Source organism: Gorilla gorilla, chromosome 20 (assembly GCF_029281585.2).
Source record: "Gorilla gorilla gorilla isolate KB3781 chromosome 20, NHGRI_mGorGor1-v2.1_pri, whole genome shotgun sequence".
Lineage (NCBI taxonomy): Eukaryota > Metazoa > Chordata > Mammalia > Primates > Hominidae > Gorilla > Gorilla gorilla.
This window is the reverse complement of record NC_073244.2, coordinates 58,865,762-58,886,595: the sequence shown is the minus strand read 5'-3', so window position 1 is coordinate 58,886,595 and position 20,834 is coordinate 58,865,762. Positions and strand designations below refer to the sequence as shown.

Below are 20,834 nucleotides of genomic sequence, written 5' to 3'. Positions count from 1 at the left end.
GAGATTCAGAACATTGAGATAAAAGACAAAATTTTGCAAGTGTTATATGTAATTTTTGCCTGCCTGGCACAACCCTTTACTTCTTTTCTGAGGACAGTATCCACCTTCCTTTGGACAACAGCCCTTCCTCGATTCTACATGGTTCTGAGGGCCTTTAAGACAAAGAACCCCTATTGGGTAGGCAAGTGACAAAGACCTGGCCAATCTTAGTATTCTACTCCCCCTCTAACCAATGATTGGTCTGAGAAACGGACACATGATCCAAGAAGGGCCAATCAGGGCCCTTTTGTGGAATTTACACTCGGTTGCTAGGACAGAAAAGCTCTCATTTTATCCATCATAATCAGGCAAGTTTGATATAAGCCTGGAGCTGTTTGTGGTAGCTCTGGAACATGACAGAGTCTTTCCTAAAATCTATCCTAGAGAAATAACTAGATACAGGAACAAGGATGGTCACTGTGCACCACAGGGAGAGGTGAAAGAGGGAGAGGAAGAGAAGCTTGGCAACATCATTTAGGTCTTGAAGCTTAGTTCCCTTCAACCCCCCACTTCTCAGCTACACCAGAAAATGCCTTTTTGCTTACAGTTGGAGTCTTTTTTGTTTTGAGATGGAGTCTTGCTCTGTCACCCAGGCTGGAGAAAAAAAATTAGCCAGGTGTGGTGGCGGGCACCTGGCTACTCGGGTAGTCCCAGCTACTCGGGAGGCTGAGGCAGGAGAATCACTTGAACCCTGGAGGCAGAGCTTGCAGGAAGCCAAGACTGAGCCACTGCACTCCAGCCTGGGCAACAGAGCGAGACTCTGTCTCAAAAAAAAAAAAAAGAAAGAAAAGAAAATGAGAGCATTCCTGAGGCTAGAAACTGCTTATGCATGCTGGGCCCCACTGACAGCATCCCGCTCCTCTCAAGGTATCTATCTTTTTCGGCTTCTAGGTTGTCTGCATCTTCAAGTTTCTGTATAACTGTGTCTCTGACCATCTTTTGGTCTCTTGGCCTATTTGCCCTGGGCTCATGGCCTTCAGTGGGTTTGTTTCCCCCTCTGTCCCCTCCATCTCTTTCCACTCCATCTTCAGGCCTCTGTCTCTTTTTCAGTCCGTCTTGTTCATCACCCTCATCTCTCTTCCCTGTCCTAGTCAGCTCGCATCTCTCTTCACTTATGAGTCATTCTGTAGTCTGATTTTTCTCTGTAATCCAACTCTTCCTTTCTCCATCTCTCTTCAGTTCTCCATTTGACTTTCTCCATCTTTCTCATTAAAAAAAAAAAAAAATGCTTTTTCAGGCCGGGCACGGTGGCTCACGCCTATAATCCCAGCACTTTGGGAGGCTGAGGCAGGCAGATCACCTGAGGTCGGGAGTGCGAGACCAGCCTGACCAACATGGAAAAATCCCGTCTCTACTAAAAACACAAAATTAGCCAGGGTGGTGGCACCTGCCTGTAATCCCAGCTACTCTGGGGGCTGAGGCAGGAGACTCGCTTGAACCCAGGAGGCAGAGGTTGCAGTGAGCCGAGATCGCACCACTGCACTCCAGCCTGGGCAACAAGAGCGAAACTCCATCTCAAAAAAAAAAAAAAAAAATTCATTTTTGTTTTTTTGAAACAGGGTCTCACTCTGTCACCCAGCCTGAAGTGCAGTGGCACAATCACGGCATACAGCAGCCTTGACCTCCCAAGCTCAAGTGATCCTCCCACCGCAGCCTCCCAAAGTGCTGTGGATGACAGGAATGAGTCACCACGCCCTTTCTCATTTTCTGTTTGAATCTTTTTTTCCTCCCTTTTGTCCTTCCAGTATTCACTCTCCATCACCACCTCTCTCCATTTCCCCATCTAATACTTTATCTCCCAATATCAGAAGCTTTAATAATAGCTCATGCTTACTCACATTAACACACAGACCTATCCTATCTGCATGATCTATTCCTATCCCACACCTATGTACATACACACACACACTTTTCTCATGACTGTCAGGCACTATGATCACCCCCTATTTTACTGAACAATAGAGAGGCTAAGTGAGTAGCCGAGTGTTAGATGAGGCACTCAAATCCAGGGGTTCGGGCTCCACTCCCTCGCTTTTCCATTTCTCAGCATCATTCTCCATTATCTCCAGCTTTTGTGGGGTTCTCCCTACTTCAACTGTCTCCATCCTTCCGTATCTCTCGGTCTCCCCTGTGATTCAGTGTCTCGTTTCTCCATCTAAATTCCATTTTTTCTGTTTCTAGTGTCCACGATCAGTTTCCGACTTTTCCCTCCACTCCCCAAGTTGATGGGCGACCACGCCTCTCGGCCTCGTGGGCTCTAAGACTCTCGCTGGAACCCATCGGCACTCTCGTCCACGCCCTCTAGTTTTCAGCTTCCCTCCTCTCCCAACACCCTCGTCTTTCAGTCCCTCAGTTTCTCGAAGCTTCTTTTCGTGCCTCCATTTCTTTCGGTCTCTGGCCTGTCGCCCAGGTTCTCCCAGGGACGCTCAGGTGCCATCTCCGCCCGCGTCTGCCGGCCCTTCGGCTGCCTCCTACATTTCTCCTCACCTCGAGACTCCCCTCGCCCCTGGACTCGCACCCCAAACTACCCCCAAGCGGCCCAACTCCGACAGCCATCGCCGCCACAACCCGGTACACCCGTCCCGCCCCCCTCACTTACCACACGCCGCGAACGCCTTAACTTCCGGTCCCAAGAGCGCTAGTCTTGCGCCTGCGCACACAGCCATCTCGTTCTGACCCCGCCCCGCCACCACAGAAGAGCCAATCGGAAGCTCTGGGCTGCCCAAGACCCATCTTGCGCCTGTGCACAGCACGCTTCCGCCCCGCCTCGCTTGGGGCGGAGCCTCGAGTGATTGCGCCCTCTAGAGGTCAGTAGAGGCATTGCGGTACAGACTTGCAAGCACCTCCTCCCCGGCCCCGCCCTCTTCTCCCCAACCATAGCCACGTGCGCCTCAGCTCCGGGACGCCGGGGTTTTAACCCAAAGGGAGAGCTGGTCTGGGGCCCAGGAACTTTTTTTTTTTCTTTTGAGACATAGTCTCACTCTGTCTCCCAGGCTAGAGTGCAGTGGCGTTATCTCACCTCACTGCAATCTCCGCCTCCCAAGTTCAAACCATTCTCCTGCCTCAGCCTCCCGAGTAGCTGGGATTACAGGCGCACACCACTACACCTGGCTGATTTTTGTATTTTTAGTAGAGACGAGGTTTCACGATTTGGGCCAGGCTGGTCTCCAACTCCTGATCTCAAGTGATCCGCCCGCCTTGGCCTCCCAAAGCACTGAGATTACAGATGTGGGGCATCTCACTCAGCCTCTACCTCTTTTCTTTCTACAACCCCATTTTCTGTTACCTTTCTCTGCAATAAACTCAATCACACACATTCAGGAAGGCCCCCAAGTATAGAAACAATCTCATTAGCCAGCAATGCACCCTCTCTTTTATTAACTGAAAGAAGAAACAGCTGGGCACGGCGGCTCACGCCTGTAATCCCAACAGTTTGAGAGGCCGGGGTAGGTGGATCACCTGAGGTCAGGAGTTCCACACGAGCCTGGGCAATATGGCCAACCCCTGTCTCTACAAAAAAATACAAAAGTTAGTCGGATATGGTAGTGTGTGCCCGTAGTCCCAGCTACTCAAGAGGCCGAGGTGGGAGGATCGATTGAACCTAGGAGGCTGAGAGACTGAGGCTGCAGTGAGCCATAATGGTACCACCGCACTCCAGCCTGAGTGACAGAGCCAGACTGTCTCAAAAAAAGAAAAAAGTTTTGTTGTTTTTTTTTTTTGAGACGGAGTCTCGCTGTCGCCCAGGTTGGAGTGCGGTGGCGCGATCTCGGCTCACTGCAGGCTCCGCCTCCCAGGTTCCCGCCATTCTCCTGCCTGAGCCTCCCGCATAGCTGGGACTACAGGCGCCCGCCACCACGCCCGGCTAATTTTTTGTATTTTTAGTAGAGACGGGGTTTCACTGTGTTAGCCAGGATGGTCTCGATCTCCTGACCTCGTGATCCACCCACCTCGGCCTCCCAAAGTGCTGGGATTACAGGCATGAGCCACCGCGCCTCGCCAGAAAAAAGTTTTATGTCTAAAAAAAAGAAGGACTCTAAAGTTTTTGGCCTGAGCATTTGGAAATATGGAGTCACCATCTACTACCATCAGGAAGACGTGGGAGAGAGGCTAGAGAGAAAATCCGAAGTTCTGTTTTCAGCATATTGTTTGAGTTATGCATTGGACATCAACTGGGGATGTCAAGTGGAAAGTTGGATATAATTATCAAGCCTTTGGAAAACAACTTAGAGATAGAGAAGCCAATTCATACATTATTATCAAAAGAAGAAGAATAAATGGACTAAGCATTCTGCTTAAAATTTCCAAACAAGGCCAGGTGCGGTGGCTCACGCCTGTAATCCCAGCAATTTGGGAGGCCGAGGCAGGTGGATTACCTGAGGTCAGGAGTTCGAGACCAGCCAAGCCAACATCATGAAACCCCGTCTCTACTAAAAACATAAAAAATTAGCGGGGCATGATGACGGACACCTGTAATCCCAGCTTCTCGGGAGGCTGAGGCAAGAGAATCGCTTGAACCCAGGAGGTGGAGGTTGCAGTGAGCCAACATCGCATCATTGCACTCCAGCCTGGGCGACAGGGAGAAACTCTGTCTCAAACAAACAAACAAACAAACAAATAAATAAATAAATAAATAAATAAATAATCCAAACAATAATTATAATTTTTAAAAAAGGAAAATTGGAGGAAATGAACAACAAATGGAAATCAACAAGAAAGCCACAGTCTATCAACCATAGGATTGTATAGCAAGCTTGAGACTAGTTCTTAGAGAAATTATTAATAACTTGGTTCTTTGAAAACTTAAGGAAATCAATATTTCTATGGTAAAAAAACAAATAGCAGAAATAAACAAACTTTAGAACAAAAAAAGGGAAGTTATAACAAAACAGATGGCTTTTAATAATCAAAGGTATTTTATGTAACATTGCACAGACTTACATTTGAAAACTCCCGTGAAATGTATTCCAGTTCAAAAAAGAAGGGCTAATGACTACAAAATGAAAACATTTCAAAAACCACAAAAGATGTTTTGTAAAAGTTATCAAAGAATGCTCCTAAGTGGCAACTGGTCCCAATAGATTAATGGGAGGATTTTGCAAACTTTAAGCCCCAAAGTGGGGTTTTAGCCCACGAGGGTTCCTGGCTTTGCCCAGAAAAGAATTCAAAGGTGAGCAGGGGCAAGGCAGGGGAAAACAGCTTGCTTTCTTTCCTTCCTTCTTTCTGTCTTTGTGTCTTTCCTTCTTTCTTACTATTTTTTTTTTTTAGACGGAGTCTTGCTCTGTCACCCAGGCTGGAGTGCAGTGGTGTGATCTCGGCTCACTGCAAGCTCCGCCTCCTGGGTTCACGCCATTCTCCTGCCTCAACCTCCCGAGTAGCTGAGTCTACAGGCGCCCGCCAACACGCTTGGCTAATTTTTTGTATTTTCAGTAGAGACAGGGTTTCACTATGTTAGCCAGGATGGTCTTGATCTCCTGACCTCAGGTGATCCACCTGCCTTGGCCTCCCAAAGTACTGGGATTACAGACATGAGCCACCACGCCCAGCCCATACCTATTTTTAGCCTATACCTATTTATATAGGTATAAAAATAGCCTATACCTATTTTTAATTAAATGTAGATTAAGGGGCAGTTTATGCAGAAATATCTAGGGAAGGGGTAGTAACTTCTGGGTCATGGGGTCATTGCCATGGAAAGGGGCAGTAACTCCTGGGTGTGTTGCCATGGCAATGGCAAACTGACATGGCACACTGGTAGGCGTGTCATAGAAAGTTGCTTCGGGCCAGGCGTGGTGGCCCACACCTGTAATCCCAGCACTTTGGGAGGCCGAGGTGGGCAGATAACCTGAGTCAGGAGTTCAAGACCAGGCTGGCTAATATGGCGAAACCCCATCTCTACTAAAAAATACAAAAATATTAGCTGGGCATGGTGGCATGTGCCTGTAGTCCCAGCTACTCAGGAGGCTGCGGCAGGAGAATCACTTGAATCCGGAAGGTGGAGGTGGCAGTGAGCCGAGATCGTGTCACTGCACTCCAGCCTGGTTAACAGAGCAAGACTCCTTCTCCAAAAAATAAAAATAAATAAAAATAATAAGTTGCTTCAGCCTCCTCCCTGTTTTAGCTGGTCCTCAATTTGGTCCAATATTCGAGCCGAGCCCCATCTCCAGAGTTAAGTCCTGCCTCCTACCTCAAAGGAGCTGTATAAATTGTTCCACAACAAATTTTATTTTACAAGACAGCCTTGGTCTTAATTCACTCATGATAATTCCGAGTAAAATACTAAGTAATAAAATATCAGGCCAGGCGTGGTGGCTCATGCCTGTAATCCCAGCACTTTGGGAGGCCGAGGCGGGCGGACCACCTGAGGTCGGGAGTTCGAGACCAGCCTGGCCAACATGGAGAAACCTCGTCTCTACTAAAAATAAAAAATAAAAAAAACATTAGCTGGGTTTGGTGGCACACGCCTGTAGTCCCAGCTACTGGGGAGGCTGAGGCAGGAGAATCGCTTGAACCTGGGAGGCAGAGGCTGTGGTGAGCCGAGATCGTGCCATTGCACTCCAGCCTGGGCAACAAGAGTGAAACTCCGTCTCAAAAAAAAAAAAAAAAAAAAGTGATACCAATGCTTTCTGACTGAGCTCCTGTCTACCCTGAATCCAATAGATCCTAACAGTTAGGCAGGAATATCATCACCCCTGTCCAGCCTGAAGAAGTTACAGAAGTTGGATCTTCCTCCCTCTACAACCCTTAGGATTAAAGGTTCTCTTATAAAAGGGAGTGGGGAAATGTCAGAGGCATGTGAACCAGAGTGACTCCATCTTGAACAGGAGCTGGGTGAAATAAGGCTGAGACCTATGGGCTGCATTCCCAGGAGGTTAGGTATTCTAAGTCAAGGATAAGGCCGGGAATGGTGGCTCATGCCTGTATTCCCAGCACTTTGGGAGGCCAAGGTGGGTGGATCACCTGAGGTCAGGAGTTCGAGACCAGCCTGGCCAACATGGTGAAACCCTGTCTCTACTAAAAATACAAAAATTAGCCAAGTGTGGTGGCAGCGCCTGTAATCCCAGCTACTCGGGAGGCTGAGGCATAAGAATCGCTTGAACCCGGGAGGTGGAGGTTGCAGTCAGCCGAGATCGTGCCACTACAATCCAGCCTGGGTGACAGAGCAAGACTTCATCTCAAAAAAATAAAATAAAATAAAATTTAAAAAAATTAGTCCAGTTGTTACCCTTGGGGAATTTACAGTTTAGCTGGGACCTTGTGTTCCAGAGACTCAGAGAAAGGAAGAGCCCATTCTTTCTGGAAGGAGCATAAATCAGGGAGGGCTTCCTGGAGGAAGTGACATTTGAGGGAGGCCTTGAAGGAAATTATTGATGATGAAGAGCAAGAGCACTGGAGTCAAAACTGGGATCAAATTCCAGCTGTCTGGTGTTCTTGCTGTGTGATCTTGGGTAAATGACCTCCCCTCCCAGGACCTCAGCTTATAAAATGAAGCATGCCACCCTATCTCCCTGGGCTGTTGTGAGAATGACCTTAAAGGAGAAACTATGTGTGAAGTGCTGTTCTGGAGTAATGACTGCAGACACAGGTATCACTACTATGTTATTTATTTATTTATTTATTTAGTGGCAGGGTCTCGCTCCGTCACCTAGGCTAGAGTGCAGTGATGAGATCACGGCTCACTGCAGCCTCAACCTCCCAGGCTGAAGCAATCCTCCCACTTCAGTCTCCCTAGTAGCTGGCACTACAGGCATGTGCCACCAAACCAGGCTAATTTTCTTTTTTTTATTTTTGTAGAGATGGGGTCTTGCTCTGTTGCCCAGGCAGGTCTCCAGCTTCTGGGCTCAAGGGATCCTCCTGACTGGGCCTCCGAAAGTGCTGGGATTACAGGCGTGAGCCACCATGCCTGGCCTACCATGTAATTTAAAAGATCTGAGCAGGTAGAGTTCAAAAGTAAATTCTAGAACAGCATTTTGTAACAGAAATCTCTGTTATGATGGCAATGTTCTATAGCTGTGCTGTCGAATATGGCAGTCACCAGCCATATGTGGCTACTGAGCACTTGAACTATGGCCAGTGTGCCCGAGGAACTAAATTTGAAATGAAAATTTATTCTTTCTTTCTTTTTTTTTTCGAGATGGAGTCTCATTCTGACATCCAGGCTGGAGTGCAGCGGTGTGATCTAAGCTCACTGCAAACTCCACTTCCCGGGCTCAAGCAATCTACCTGCTTTAAGGAGGATTGAAGCAGAAGGATTCAAACAACTCCCTCCTCAGTAGCTGGAACTACAGGCACGCCCCACCACGTCTGGCTAATTTTTCTATTTTTTGTAGAGATGGGGTCTTGCTATGTCACCCAGGCTGGTCTCAAACTCCTGGGCTCATGCAATCCTCCCGCCTCGGCCTCCCAAAGTGCTGAGATTATAGGCAGGAGCCACCATGCCTGGCCAATTGATTCGAATTTGAATAGCCACAGATGGCTCTTGATTGTTGAACTGCACACCATAGATCAGAAGGACATTCCAGCCAGTGGCACAGCTTCAGGAAAGATGCAGAAGCATGAATATAGCCCGAAGGGTGTGTATTAGCTTCCCACGGCTGCTGTAACAAATCACCCCAAACATAGTGACTTAAAACAATACAAATGTATTTTCTTAAAGGTCTGCGGATCAGAGGTCTAAAAGTGTCAGGAGGTCTGTGTTCCTTCTGGGAGCTTCAGAGAGAATCTGTTTCCTTGTCTGTTTCAGCTTCCGGAAGCTGCCTGCATTTCTTGGCACCTCCTCACGTCACTATGACATCTGCTTCCGTTGTCACCTCCTGCGACTGACCCTGACCCTCCTGCCTCCCTCTTAAAAGGACCCTTGTGACTCCATTGAGCCCACCCAGACAATCCAGGATAACCACCCCTTCTCAAGATCCTTTACTTAATCTCACCTGCAAAGTCCCTTTTGCCATGGAAGGTCACCTGTTCACAGGTTCAGGGGATTAAGATGTGGACATCACGGGGGGTCATGATTCTGATTGCTACAGGGTCTGAGAAGCTAGAGAGTAAGTGTGTCCAGTGGTGGAGAGAAGCCTTGAATGCCGAGCTAAGGAGCCTGGACTTGGCCTTTCCTTCAAAATAGATGCATGACCTGTCAGCCTCTCACCACCTCGGCTCTGTTACCCTGATCCAAATCGCTATCACCTCCTGCTTGGACCATTGCAGTAGCCTCCTCTCTGGGATCTTCACTGCCCCTACACCATACTCTCACCTCCACCAGCAACCAGAGGGATCCTATCAAAATCTTTCGGCCAGGTGCGGTGGCTCACGCCTGTAATCCCAACACTTTGGGAGGCTGAGGTGGGTGGATCACCAGGTCAGGAGATCAAGACCATCCTGGCTAACAAGGTGAAACCCCTTCTCTACTAAAAATACAAAAATTTAGCTGGGCATGGTGGCGGGCGCCTGTAGTCCCAGCTACTCAGGAGGCTGAGGCAGGAGAATGGCGTGAACTCAGGAGGCGGAGCTTGCAGTGAGCCGAGATTGTGCCACTGCACTCCAGCCTGGGCGACAGAGTGAGACTCCATCTCAAAAAAATAAATATATAAATAAAATCTTTTATTTTTTTTATTTTTTGAGACAGAGTCTCACTCTGTCACCCAGGCTGGAGTGCAGGGGCTCGATCTTGGCTCACTGCCACCTCTGCCTCCCGGGTTCAAAACGATTCTTCTGCCTCAGCCTCCCAAGTAGCTGGGACTACAGGCATGCGCCACCATGCCCGGCTAATTTTTGTATTTTTAGTAGAGACAGGGTTTCACCATATTGGCCAGGCTGGTCTTGAAGTCCTGACCTCAAGTGATCTACCTGCCTCAGCCTCCCAAAGCGCTGGAATTACAGGTGTGAGCCACGGCAAATGGCCCTATATATCTTTGTTTATAGTCTGTCTTCCTCCACTAGAATATCAGCTCCCTGAGGGCAGGATTTGTGTCTGTTTTGGTCACTGCTATATCTCCAGTGCCTAAAAAGGCCTTGCACATAGCAAGTGCGTGATGGATATCTGTTGAATGAAGGAAGGAATAAAATGAAGAAATCATTGAGCTCCTGGATCCAGCTATGCCTGAAGCCAGTCTTGTGAAATGAGATAAGAAGATACACACCCACAGTGTCTCTCCAGCCTACACCTCCATCTCCGAGACCAGGTCATGGCTGGTGGATTTCTTGCTGTCCACACTTTCATCCCGGCCCTGGGACTCCCTCAGGGCCCAGTGACAGGCAGCTGGCAGTGACCGGCGGAGTTGAGCCCTCCCAAAATACAGGAAGAGCATGGGATTGAGGCAGCTGTGAGCGAGGGCAAGGCCCACGATGAGGGGTTCAGCCCGCAGGGCCCTGGCCAGGAGTGCGGAGTTCGGGGCCGCCACAGTGAGCACCAGCCCCAGCAGGTGGTAGGGTGCCCAGCAGACAAAAAACCCCACCACAATGGCTGTGCCCAGCGGCCAGCAGTGTCGGGCTGCCCTGCACAGGAGGGCGCTGTGGCAGCTGGCCACGGCCACCAGGGGCCCCAGGAAGCCAAAAAGAAACCGGACGGCAGTCACTGCATTCTCGGTGCTGGAGGAGCCGCCGTAGTCCACCACACACTGCAGCCGGGCTGGGAAGTGCTCCTGGTGCAGCCGGCGGTAGATGGCGGAGGGCACGGTGAGCAGCAAGGCCAGTGTCCAGGCTGCCCCACAGGCCACCTGCACCCCGCACGCCTGCTGAACCGTAGACCACCAGGCAGGCCGGAGAGCCAGGAAGCAGAGGTCGGCACTGAGAGCTGCCAGGAGCAGGACGCTGGCATACATGGTCAGCAGGATGATGGAGGGCAGCGCCCGACAGCCCACTGCACCATACGGCCAGTGGCCTCCACGGGCAATGGGCACTGCCAGGATGGGCAGAGACAAACAGCACAGCAAATCCGCCACGGCCAGGTGGAGCAACCAGGTGGCACCCACCCTCCGGCGGGCCACCTTCCCAGCCACCCAGGCCACCATGGCATTGCCCGGCACCCCCACCAGGAAGATGGCAGCATACAGTGGGAGCGGGGCCACGCGCAGCGGGTCGATGGCCAGGCAGGCGCCATCCAGGCAGTCCACAGGGCGGTCCAAGAGGTCGCTGTAATCCCCATACTCGTAGCTGACAGAATCGTTCCCCATTCAGGCTCCTGGTGTCTGGGCAGGAGAGAAAGACGATGAAAACTCAGAGGAGGAAACTCCACGGCCCTGGAGATCTAGGGTGTCCATCAGCCCGGCCCACCAGCACCTTGCAAACTGGAGTATTGCGTCATAAGGACTCCAGTGCTTTAGAATATTGGAATTCTAGGCCGGGTGTGGTGGCTCACACCTGTAATCTCAACACTTTGGGAGGCCAAGACAGGTGGATCACTTGAGGTCAGGAATTCAAGACAGGCCAACATGGTGAAACCCCGTCTCTACTAAAAATACAAAAATTAGCTGGGTGTGGTGGTGGGCACCTGTAATCCCAGCTACTTGGGAGGCTGAGAATTTCTTGAACCCAGAAGGTGGAGGTGGCAGTGAGCTGAGCTCACACCACTGCACTCCAGCCTGGGAGACAGAGTGAGACTCCATCTCAGAAAAAAAAAAAAAATTGGAATTCTAGAACTTAGTGTTGTTAGAAGTGGCATCTTGGAATTCTAGAATATTACAATGCCAGAACCCTAGTACATTGGAATATTGGGGCTGGGCACAGTGGTTCAGGCCTGTAATCCCAACGATTTGAGAGGCCAAGGTGGGAAGATCACTTGAGGTCAGGAGTTCTAGACCAGCCTGGGCAACATAGGGAGACCCCATCTCTACGAAAACTTTTAAAACATAGCCAGGCATGGTCATGCGTGCCTGTGATCCTAGCTGCCGAAAAGGCTGAAGTGGGAGAATCATTTGAGCCCAGGAGATTGAGTGAGCTTGATCATACCCCTGCACTCCAGCCAGGATGACAGAGAGAGACTCTGTCTCAAAAAATAAAAAAAAAAATAGGAAAAGAAAGAAAGAAATGAGCAAAATCCAAAATCCACAGTATTTTAGAAGATAATAAATACTATGGGAAAAATATCACACAGGGAAGCTGGCTATGTTGGAGTTGTACAGGCATGGTCAGGGAAGGCTTCTCTGAGGAGGTGACATTTGCATACAAATCTGAAGGAACAGTAGGAGAAATGCATCGAGATCTGGGGGAAGAGTGTTTCAGGCGTCGAGAACAGCCAGTGCAAAGGCCCTGAGGTGGGAACATGACGGTCATGTCCAAGAACAGCAAGGAGCCCAGTGTGGCTGGAGTGGAATCTGCCAGCGGGAGAGGGTGGGAGGCAATAGCAGAGTCATCAGGGGCCGGGCACAGTGGCTCACGCCAGTAATCACGGGAATTTGGGGGGCCAAGGCGGGTGGATCACCTGAGGTCAGGAGTTTGAGACCAGCCTGGCCAACATGGTGAAACCCCATCTCTACTAAAAACACAAAAATAACCTGGAGTGATGGTGGGCGCCTGTAATCCCAGCTACTCAGGAGGCTGAGGCAGGAGGGATCACTTGAACCAGGGAGGTGGAGGTTGCTGAGCTGAGATCATGCCAGTGCACTCCAGCCTGGGCAACAGAGCAAGACTCCATCTCAAAAAAAGAAAAAAACAAAACAAAATAAAACAAATAAAAAACAGTTATCAGGGGCCACGGCATGTAGGGCCACATGGGCAACGCAAGGACATCATCATTTATTCCAAATGAGACAGGTGCTATAGGAGGGTGCTGAGCAAGGAAGCGACATAATCTATCATAGCAATAATTTATTTTTTTGAGACAGAGTTTTGCTCTGTTGCCCAGGCTGGAGTGTGGTGGCATGATCTCGGCTCACTGCAACCTCCGCCTCCCGGGTTCAAGCAATTCTCCTGCCTCAGCCTCCCAAGTAGCTGAGATTACAGGTACATGCCACCACACCTGGCTAATTTTTGTATTTTTAGTAGAGATGGGGTTTCACCATGTTAGCCAGGCTGGTGTCGAACTCCTGACCTCAGGTGATCCACCTGCCTCAGCCTCCCAAAGTGCTGGGATTACAGGCGTGAGCCACCATGTCCGGCCACAATAATATTATTACTATATTATTACTATTTTTTGAGACAGGGTCTGGCTCTGTAGCCCAGACTGGACTGCAGCGGCACTTTCCCAGCTCACTGCGGCCTCCATATCCTGGGCTCAATCAACCCTCCACCTCACCCTCCCAAGTAGCTAGGACTACAGGTGCACACCATCATGCCTGATTAATTATTATTATTATTATTATTATTATTTTGGAGGTCATCTGGTTTCACCATGTTGCCCATGCTGGTCTTGAATTCTGGGGCTTAAGCAACCTGCCTTGCCTCAGCCTCTCAAACTGCTGGGATTACAGGCATGATTGCCACTGTGCCTGACAATAATAATAATAAAAAAATTATTATTATTGGAAGCCACTGTTTCTTGAACACTGTGTTTTGTGTCAACTTTTTTTTTTTTTTTTTAGGGACAGATATTGCTCTGTCACTCAGGCTGGAATGCAATGGCACTATCTTGGCTTACTGCAGCCTCGAACTCCTGGGCTCGAGTGGTCCTCCCACCTCAGCCTCCTGAGTACGTGGGACTACAGATGTTCCCCACCACACCTGGCAAATTTATATATATATATATATATTTAGAGACAGGGTCTCGCCGTCTTGCCAAGGCTGGAGTGCAGTGGTGCAATCACAGCTCACTGCAGCCTCCAACTCTGTGCTCAAGCGATCCTCCCACCTCTGACCCCTGAGTAGCTGGGACTACAGGCAGCGGCCACCACGCAGCTTTAAACACTTTATCACTGAAACCTTATTTTATTTTATTTTATTTATTTTTTTGAGACGGAGTCTCACTCTGCTGCCCAGGCTGGAGTGCAGTGGCGCTATCTCGGCTCACTGCAACCTCTGCTTTCTGGGTTCAAGCGATACTCCTGCCACAGGCCTCCTGAGTAGCTGGGATTACAGGCGTGCACCACCATGCCCGGGGCCAATTTTTTATATTTTTAGAAGAGACGGGGTTTCACCATGTTGGTCAGGCTGGTTTGGAATTCCTGACCTCAAGTGGTCTGCCTGCCACGGCCTCCCAAAGTGCTAGGATTACAGGCATGAGCCACCATGCCTGACCTCACTGAAACCTTATAATAACTGTCTGGATTTGACACTACTGTTATATTTATTCTACAGACAAGGCACAGAAAAGTTAAGTAACTTACCTAAGATCACTCAGCTAAGTAGGTAAAATTTTTTTTTTTTGAGACGGAGTCTCACTCTGTCATCCAGGCTGGAGTGCAGTGACGCAATCTTGGTTCACTGCAACCTCCGCCTCCAGGGTTCAAGTGATTCTCCCGCCTCAGCCTCCTGAGTAGCTGGGACTACAGGCACCCGCCACCATGCCCAACTAATTTGTGTATTTTTAGTAGAGACGAGTTTCATCATATTGGCCAGGCTGGTCTCGAACTCCTGACCTTGTGATCCGCCCACCTCAGCCTCCCAAAGTACTGGGATTGCAGGCGTGAGCCACCGCGCCCAGCCCTAAGTAGGTAAATTTCAAAGTGTGTTAGTCCCCGCTGCAGAACCCCATGCCCTAGAATATTACCGTCTCCAAATCTCAGGCTCTGGAGAGCTGGCAGGCAGTACAGCAAGTGGCCCTGAGCAGCCCCGGCCTCCATGACTGTGGGTGTCAGTTGCAGCTGGCTGTGCCTATTTCCTCATCGGGGAAACAAGAGTCATTGAGGTGAACCTACCTCTCTGGTTTTGGGAGTCCTTGAGGAGTTAAGATTTGTCCAGCACGTGGCACACAGGCTCCGGTAGACAAAGCTGTGGGTAGCACAGGACCCAGGGAGGAGTCCCCACCCCCCCACCCCCACAATGTCAGAGTGACCTGGCCCTGCGGCTCTCTGCTGACTATTATGGGTTGGCTGGCACTGCTCAGGACTCCAGCTGGTGTTGAGGCAACAGGAAGGACAGAGAGGAAGTTGGGGCACTCCCCTCCCCCATGCCAGGTAGCAGTGAAGAGTCCAGGCCACTTGGTGTGTGTATTTGGAGTCTGGCATTCCACTTTCATATTATTTTTATCCCTAGAATAAAAGGTGTGCAGAATTTAGCCAGGTGCAGTGGCTCACACCTGTAATCCCAGTACATTGGGAGGCTGAGTTGAGGAGGAAGGATCGCTTGAGGCCAAGAGTTCAAGACCAGCCTAGGCAACACAGTGAGACCCTCTGTCTCTACAAAAAATGTAAAAATTAGCCAGGCATAGTGGTTCGTGCCTGCAATCCCAACCTTTTCTAAGACTGGGGTGGAAGATCATATGATCCCAGGAGTTTGAGGCTGCAGTTAGCCATGATTGCGCCACTGCACTCCAGCCTGAGCAACAGAGTGAGACCCTGTCCCTAGAAAGAAAGAAAGAAAAAGAAAGAAAGAAAGAAAGAAAGAAAGAGGGAAAGAAAGAAAGAAAGAAAGAAAGAAAGAAAGAAAGAAAGAAAGAAAGAAAGAAAGAAAGAGAAAGAAAGAAAGAGAGTACAGCATTTAAAAACTGAACCCCCCTAGCCGGGCACAGTGGCTCACACCTGTAATCCCAGCACTTTGGGAGGCCGAGGCGGGCAAATCACTTGAGGCCAGGAGTTCAAGACCAGCCTGAGCAACATGGTGAAACCTGGTCTCTACCAAAAATACAAAAATCAGCCAGGCATGGTTGTGGGCTCCTGTAATTCCAGCTACTCGGGAGACTGAGGCAGGAGAATCGCTGGAACCCGGGAGGCAGAGGTTGCGGTGAGCCAAGATCATGCCACTGCACTCCAGCCTGGGCGACAACAGCAAGACTGCATCATAAAAAACAAACAAACAAACAACAACAACAAAAACCCTCAAATTCCTACCAGCTGTGTGGCCTTGGGCAAGTCACCTAAACTATCCTTGCCTCAGTAAAATGGGAATAATAATATTCCTGCCTTAGGGGGTGTCGTAAGAATTCAACAAGTTAGAAGGGTAGAGCTGAGTGTATAGCGCTGGTTTTCAGTGGGTGTCATACGTATGCTAGCTGCTGTTATCACTGTCCACACGCATCCTCTCACCCCGCAAAGACTCCACACTTCCTGGCCCTTGTTGATTACAATCCAGAAAACGAAAAATTTCTTTTTTTTTTTTTTTTTTGAGATGGAGTCTCACTCTGTCGCCCAGGCTGGAGTGCAGTGGTGCGATCTCAGCTCACTGGAAGCTCCACCTCCCGGGTTCGCATCATTCTCCTGCCTCAGTCTCCCGAGTAGCTGGGACTACAGGCGCCCGCCACCACGCCCGGCTAATTTTTTGTATTTTTAGTAGAGACGGGGTTTCACCGTGTTAGCCAGGATGGTCTCAATCTCCTGACCTCATGATCCGCCCACCTGGGCCTCCCAAAGTGCTGGGATTACAGGTGTGAGTCAACATGCCCAGCCCAATCCAGGAAACTTTCTGTGCATATAATTTGCCCAGCTTTAGCCCAAAGCAATGGTATCGTAGATGGCATTTCCTTTGTAACATCTTAACCAGAAATGGGAGCTTTCAACATACATTGTTCCATTTCTTCATCTTTTCCACTTAACGTGCCCGATATCTGTTTTCCTGTCTATCTGTACAGATATCAACCCCATTCGTCCTTAAAGCATCAAAAACAGTCCACTGTCTGCCCAAGTGGTGCTTATTAACTAAAGGCCATTCAATAGCAATGGTAAGGAGAATAATGAGAAACAGGGCCAGGTGCAGAAGCTCACAGCTGTAATCCCAACGCTTTGGGAGTCCTAGGCAGACGGATCACTTGAGGTCAGGAGTTTGAGACCAGCCTGGCCAACATGATAAAATCTCATCTCTACTAAAGATTAAAAAAAAAAAAAATTAGCTGGGCGTGGGGGCGAGTGCCTGTAATCTCAGCTACTCAGAAGGCCAAGGCAGGAGAATCCCTTGAAGCTGGGAGGTGGAGGTTGCAGTCAGCTGAGATCACACCACTGCACTCCAGCCTGGGTGACAGAGTGAGACTCCATCTCAAAAAAAAAAAAAAAAAATGGATTTGGCTTAGATGATTTTGTCTTGCTGTTGGGTAATGTAAGTGTTCTGAACACATTTGAGGTAGGCTATGCCCGTGAGGTCAAGGCTGCAGTGAGCCAAGATCGCGCCACTGCACTCCAGCCTGGACAACAGAGTGAGACTCTGTCTCAAAAAAAAAAGTAGGCTATGATGTTCAGTAAGCTAGGTGTATTAAATCCAATTTGATTTACAATATTTTCAACTTATGTTGAAAATGTTGGGGGCTTTTGTTTTGTGTTTTTGTCTTGTTCAGTCACCCAAGATGAGTTCAGTGGTTCAAACTCGGCTCACCACAGCCTCTACCTCCTAGGCTCAACTGATCCTCCTGCCTCAGCCTCTGGAGTAGCTGGGACTATGGGTGCATGCCATCATGCCCAGCTAATTTTTTTTTTTTTTTCTGTATGGACAGCTCTTACTCTGTTGCCCAGGCTGATCTCAAACTCCTGGGCTCAAGAAATCCTCCCACCTCAGCCTCCCAAAAGTGCTGCCATTACAGGCGTGAGCCACTGTGCCCAGCCTTACGATGGGTTGATAGAGATGGGACCCCATTGTAAGTCAAAGAGCGTCTGTACTTATATCTAGCTTTTAAATCATAGGTACCCTTCTTATTATTTCATAATAATTAAAATAATAGATGGCTTTTATTGAGCACCTATGACCTACAAGATATAACCCTCAACACAAACCCTTGAGGTCAATATTATCATCCTCACATCCCACAACATCAGCTCCTTCTGGCCTCGGGTGCCGCTGTGTCCCTGGCATCTGGGACAGAACCTGGCACACAGCACAGGCATGGTCGATATTTGGTAAGTGAAAGGATAAAAGAGTAAACTGAGGCACAGAGAGACTAAGTGGTCACTTAGGTTTCTTTTGTTGTGATTGCAAGCACCCTCACGTGTGCCTCTTGGTGCACGCCTGTCTGTGCATCCAGTCTTGCTGGGTTCTCTGCTCTGGAAAACCCTGGAGCAGAATCAAAGAAGGCTGGCCGGGCGCAGTGGCTCACACCTGTAATCCCCAGCACTTTGGGAGGCCCAAGCAGGTGGATCATGAGGTCAGGAGATCGAGACCATCCTGGCTAACATGCTGAAACCCCATCTCTACTAAAAAATACAAAAAATTAGCTGGGCGTGGTGGCAGGCGCCTGTAGTCCCAGCTACTCAGGAGGCTGAGGCAGGAGAATGGCGTGAACCCGGGAGGCGGAGGTTGCAGTGAGCCGAGATTGCACCACTGCACTCCAGCCTGAGCAAGACTCCATCTCAAAAAAAAAAAAAAAAAAAAGAAGTCTGAACATTCTTTATTCCTGAACATCCATCTTCTAGGATTCCTCCCTCACGACCCAGCAATCAGCCTCCTTCCCGGAAAAGAACACATATGCTCACCAGAATACATGTGCCAGAATGTTCACAGCAGCCCAAGATGAGAAACCGTCCAAATAGCCACCCACAGCAGAATGGATAAACACATCATGGGATGTTCACCCTGTGGAATATTCTACACGATGAGAATGAACAAACACCACACAAGAATGTGGACAGATTTTGTGATAGAACATTGAGGGGGCCAGGCACGGTGATTCACGTCTGTAATCCCAGCACTTTGGGAGGCCAAGGTAGGTGGATCACCTGAGGTCAAAAGTTGGAGACCAGCCTGGCCAATATGGTGAAACCCCGTCTCTACTAAAAATACAAAAATTAGCTAGGTGTGGTGGCGTGCACCTGTAATCCCAGCTACTCAGCAGGCTGAGGCAGGAGAATCACTTGAACCTGGGAGGCGGAGGTTGCAGTGAGCCAAGATCGCACCACTGCACTCCAGCCTGGGAGACAGAGTGAGACCCTGTCAAAAGAAAGAAAGAGAGAAAAGGAAAGAAAGAGAAAAGAATTGGAATCGCTGAGTTAAAGGGCTTGCTTGCTACGCATGCTACAGTTTGGTGGATCTGCCGAAAGCTGCAGGAATTCCTGCAGGTTTGAGAGAGGCTGTTTCCCATACACCTGTGTGTGAAAAACCATTTGGGCAGGGCACAGTGGCTCACGCCTGTAATCCCAGCACTTTGGGAGGCCAAGGCGGATGGATCACCTGAGGTCGGGAGTTCGAGACCAGCCTGACCAACATGGAGAAACCCCATCTGTACTAAAAATACAAAATTAGCCAGGCATGGTGGCACGCGCTTGTAATCCCAGCTGAGACAAGAGAATCGCTTGAACCTGGGAGGTGGAGGTTGCGGTGAGCCGAGATGGCACCATTGCACTCCAGCCTGGGCAACAAGAATGAAAACCTGTCTCCAAAAAGAGAAAGAAAAAAAATGCTTAGATCCTTTGACAAGAGCTTTGCTGCTGGGCTGCCCAAGTTAATTCCAAGAGCCCAGGACTGTGACGTGCGTTCCAGTGTGGCTGTAATAAGACTGCACTTCTCAAACTCTAGTTCTGCTTCCCAGATTCTGAAAGTAATGATTCCGAGAAGCCAAGATCATGCAATCTCTCTCTCTCCCTCCTTCCCGCCCTTGTTGCCTCCATCCTTACCGTCTCTTCCAAGAGTGTCCCCACGTGAGTCAAATGCCACTTGGGAGCCCAATCCGGGCCCACAGCCAGGACCCAGGAGGTCTGGGGTCTCTCCCCGCCGTGTCTGGCAGCTGGTAGAGTCCTGGAAATCCGTCCTGTTTGCCAGGGCTCCTGTCGGATGCTGCTGAGCACTGCCACCTCACCGGTCCCAGTGAATCTTTATAAGCAGTACAAAATAGGAGTGGCCTTGTCTCGCTCTCAGGGTGTGTTTGTCCTGTCTTCTTCCCGTGACTCACAGAACCCAAAATTACAGGGTGGCTGGCAGGGCAGGAGAGGGCTCGGTTGGGTGGAGGGCTGATTCCAAGTCCCCAACCCTAGTCTCGAAGTCCCACCTTCCTGGAAGCCAGACCTGCATGCGGTTTGCTCTTTAATGCCTTAGAGGTCTTGGCCTGGATTCTGTTTGCCCACAACATGCCAGCTGCCCCCAGCCACCTCCAGGCCTCTAACTGTGTTCAACCCCTCCCTTCTGCAGCCTCAGGACAGACAAACATCCCTCCCTCCTCCTCGGCTCTGAGGAAGACAGCCTGGGGTCACATTCTCCACAAAAAGACCACAGCAGCTGAGCGCAGGGCCCAACGCCTCAGTGGTAGAAAAAGCACAAACAACTCCTTTCTTGGGCCTCAATTTTCCATCTGTAGAATGGGAAGATGTTGTTGGCCATAGCGATGCTTTACTTTTTTTAGAGATGGAGTCTTGCTCTGTCTCTCAGACTGGCGTGCAGTGACAACATTATGCCTCACTGCAGCCTCAAACTCCTAGGCTCAAGTGATCCTCCCACCTCAGCCTCCTGAGTAGCTAGGACTACAGGCATGCACCAACACACCTGGCTAATTTTTAAAAATTTTTTGTAGAGGTGCGGCCTTGCTGTGTTGCCCAGCCTCAAGCCATCCTCACACCTCGACCTCCCAAAGGGCTGGGATTACAGAAGTGAGCCACAGCCGTGATAGCAATTCTTAACCTCTTCCAGCATATCACAGTGGCTGAGAACAAGAACTCAAGGGCCAGAATGATGAGATTCATATTCCAGGTCGACACACCCTCATCAAAGTTCAGGGCCTCAGCCCCTCTGAACCTCAACTTCCTCATCTGTGCGGTGGATGTTTGCTATGAGCGTTGGATACATTTAAAATGCACAGAACTGGC

The 20,834-nt window shown here is 49.5% G+C and overlaps 2 protein-coding genes across 7 annotated transcripts in view; both read right to left on the bottom strand.

Moving 5' to 3' along the window:
* DHX34 (DExH-box helicase 34) overlaps nucleotides 1-2,784 on the bottom strand; it is a 33,402-nt gene extending 30,618 nt beyond the window's left edge. Inside the window, exon 1 of one of the 5 annotated variants that reach the window (XM_055369840.2) lies at nucleotides 2,639-2,784. The gene's annotated coding sequence lies outside the window, so the exon portion shown is untranslated. The other 4 variants (XM_055369843.2, XM_055369841.2, XM_055369842.2 and 1 more) reach the window with 4 other exon arrangements.
* A 5,878-nt stretch (nucleotides 2,785-8,662) lies between these two features.
* Nucleotides 8,663-19,935, bottom strand: C5AR2 (complement C5a receptor 2). Of its 2 annotated transcripts, none has more exons than XM_055369836.2 (2): nucleotides 19,653-19,935; nucleotides 8,663-11,219 (listed from the first exon to the last, which is right to left on the bottom strand). In XM_055369836.2, exon 2 carries the CDS (start codon nucleotides 11,202-11,204, stop codon nucleotides 10,191-10,193), a length of 1,014 nt encoding a protein of 337 aa, XP_055225811.1. In that variant the 5' UTR covers nucleotides 11,205-11,219; nucleotides 19,653-19,935; the 3' UTR covers nucleotides 8,663-10,190. The 2 variants fall into 2 exon arrangements, with proteins under 2 accessions (XP_055225811.1, XP_055225812.1); XM_055369837.2 differs by lacking the exon at nucleotides 19,653-19,935 and adding an exon at nucleotides 11,311-12,099.
* Nucleotides 19,936-20,834: the final 899 nt, after the last annotated feature.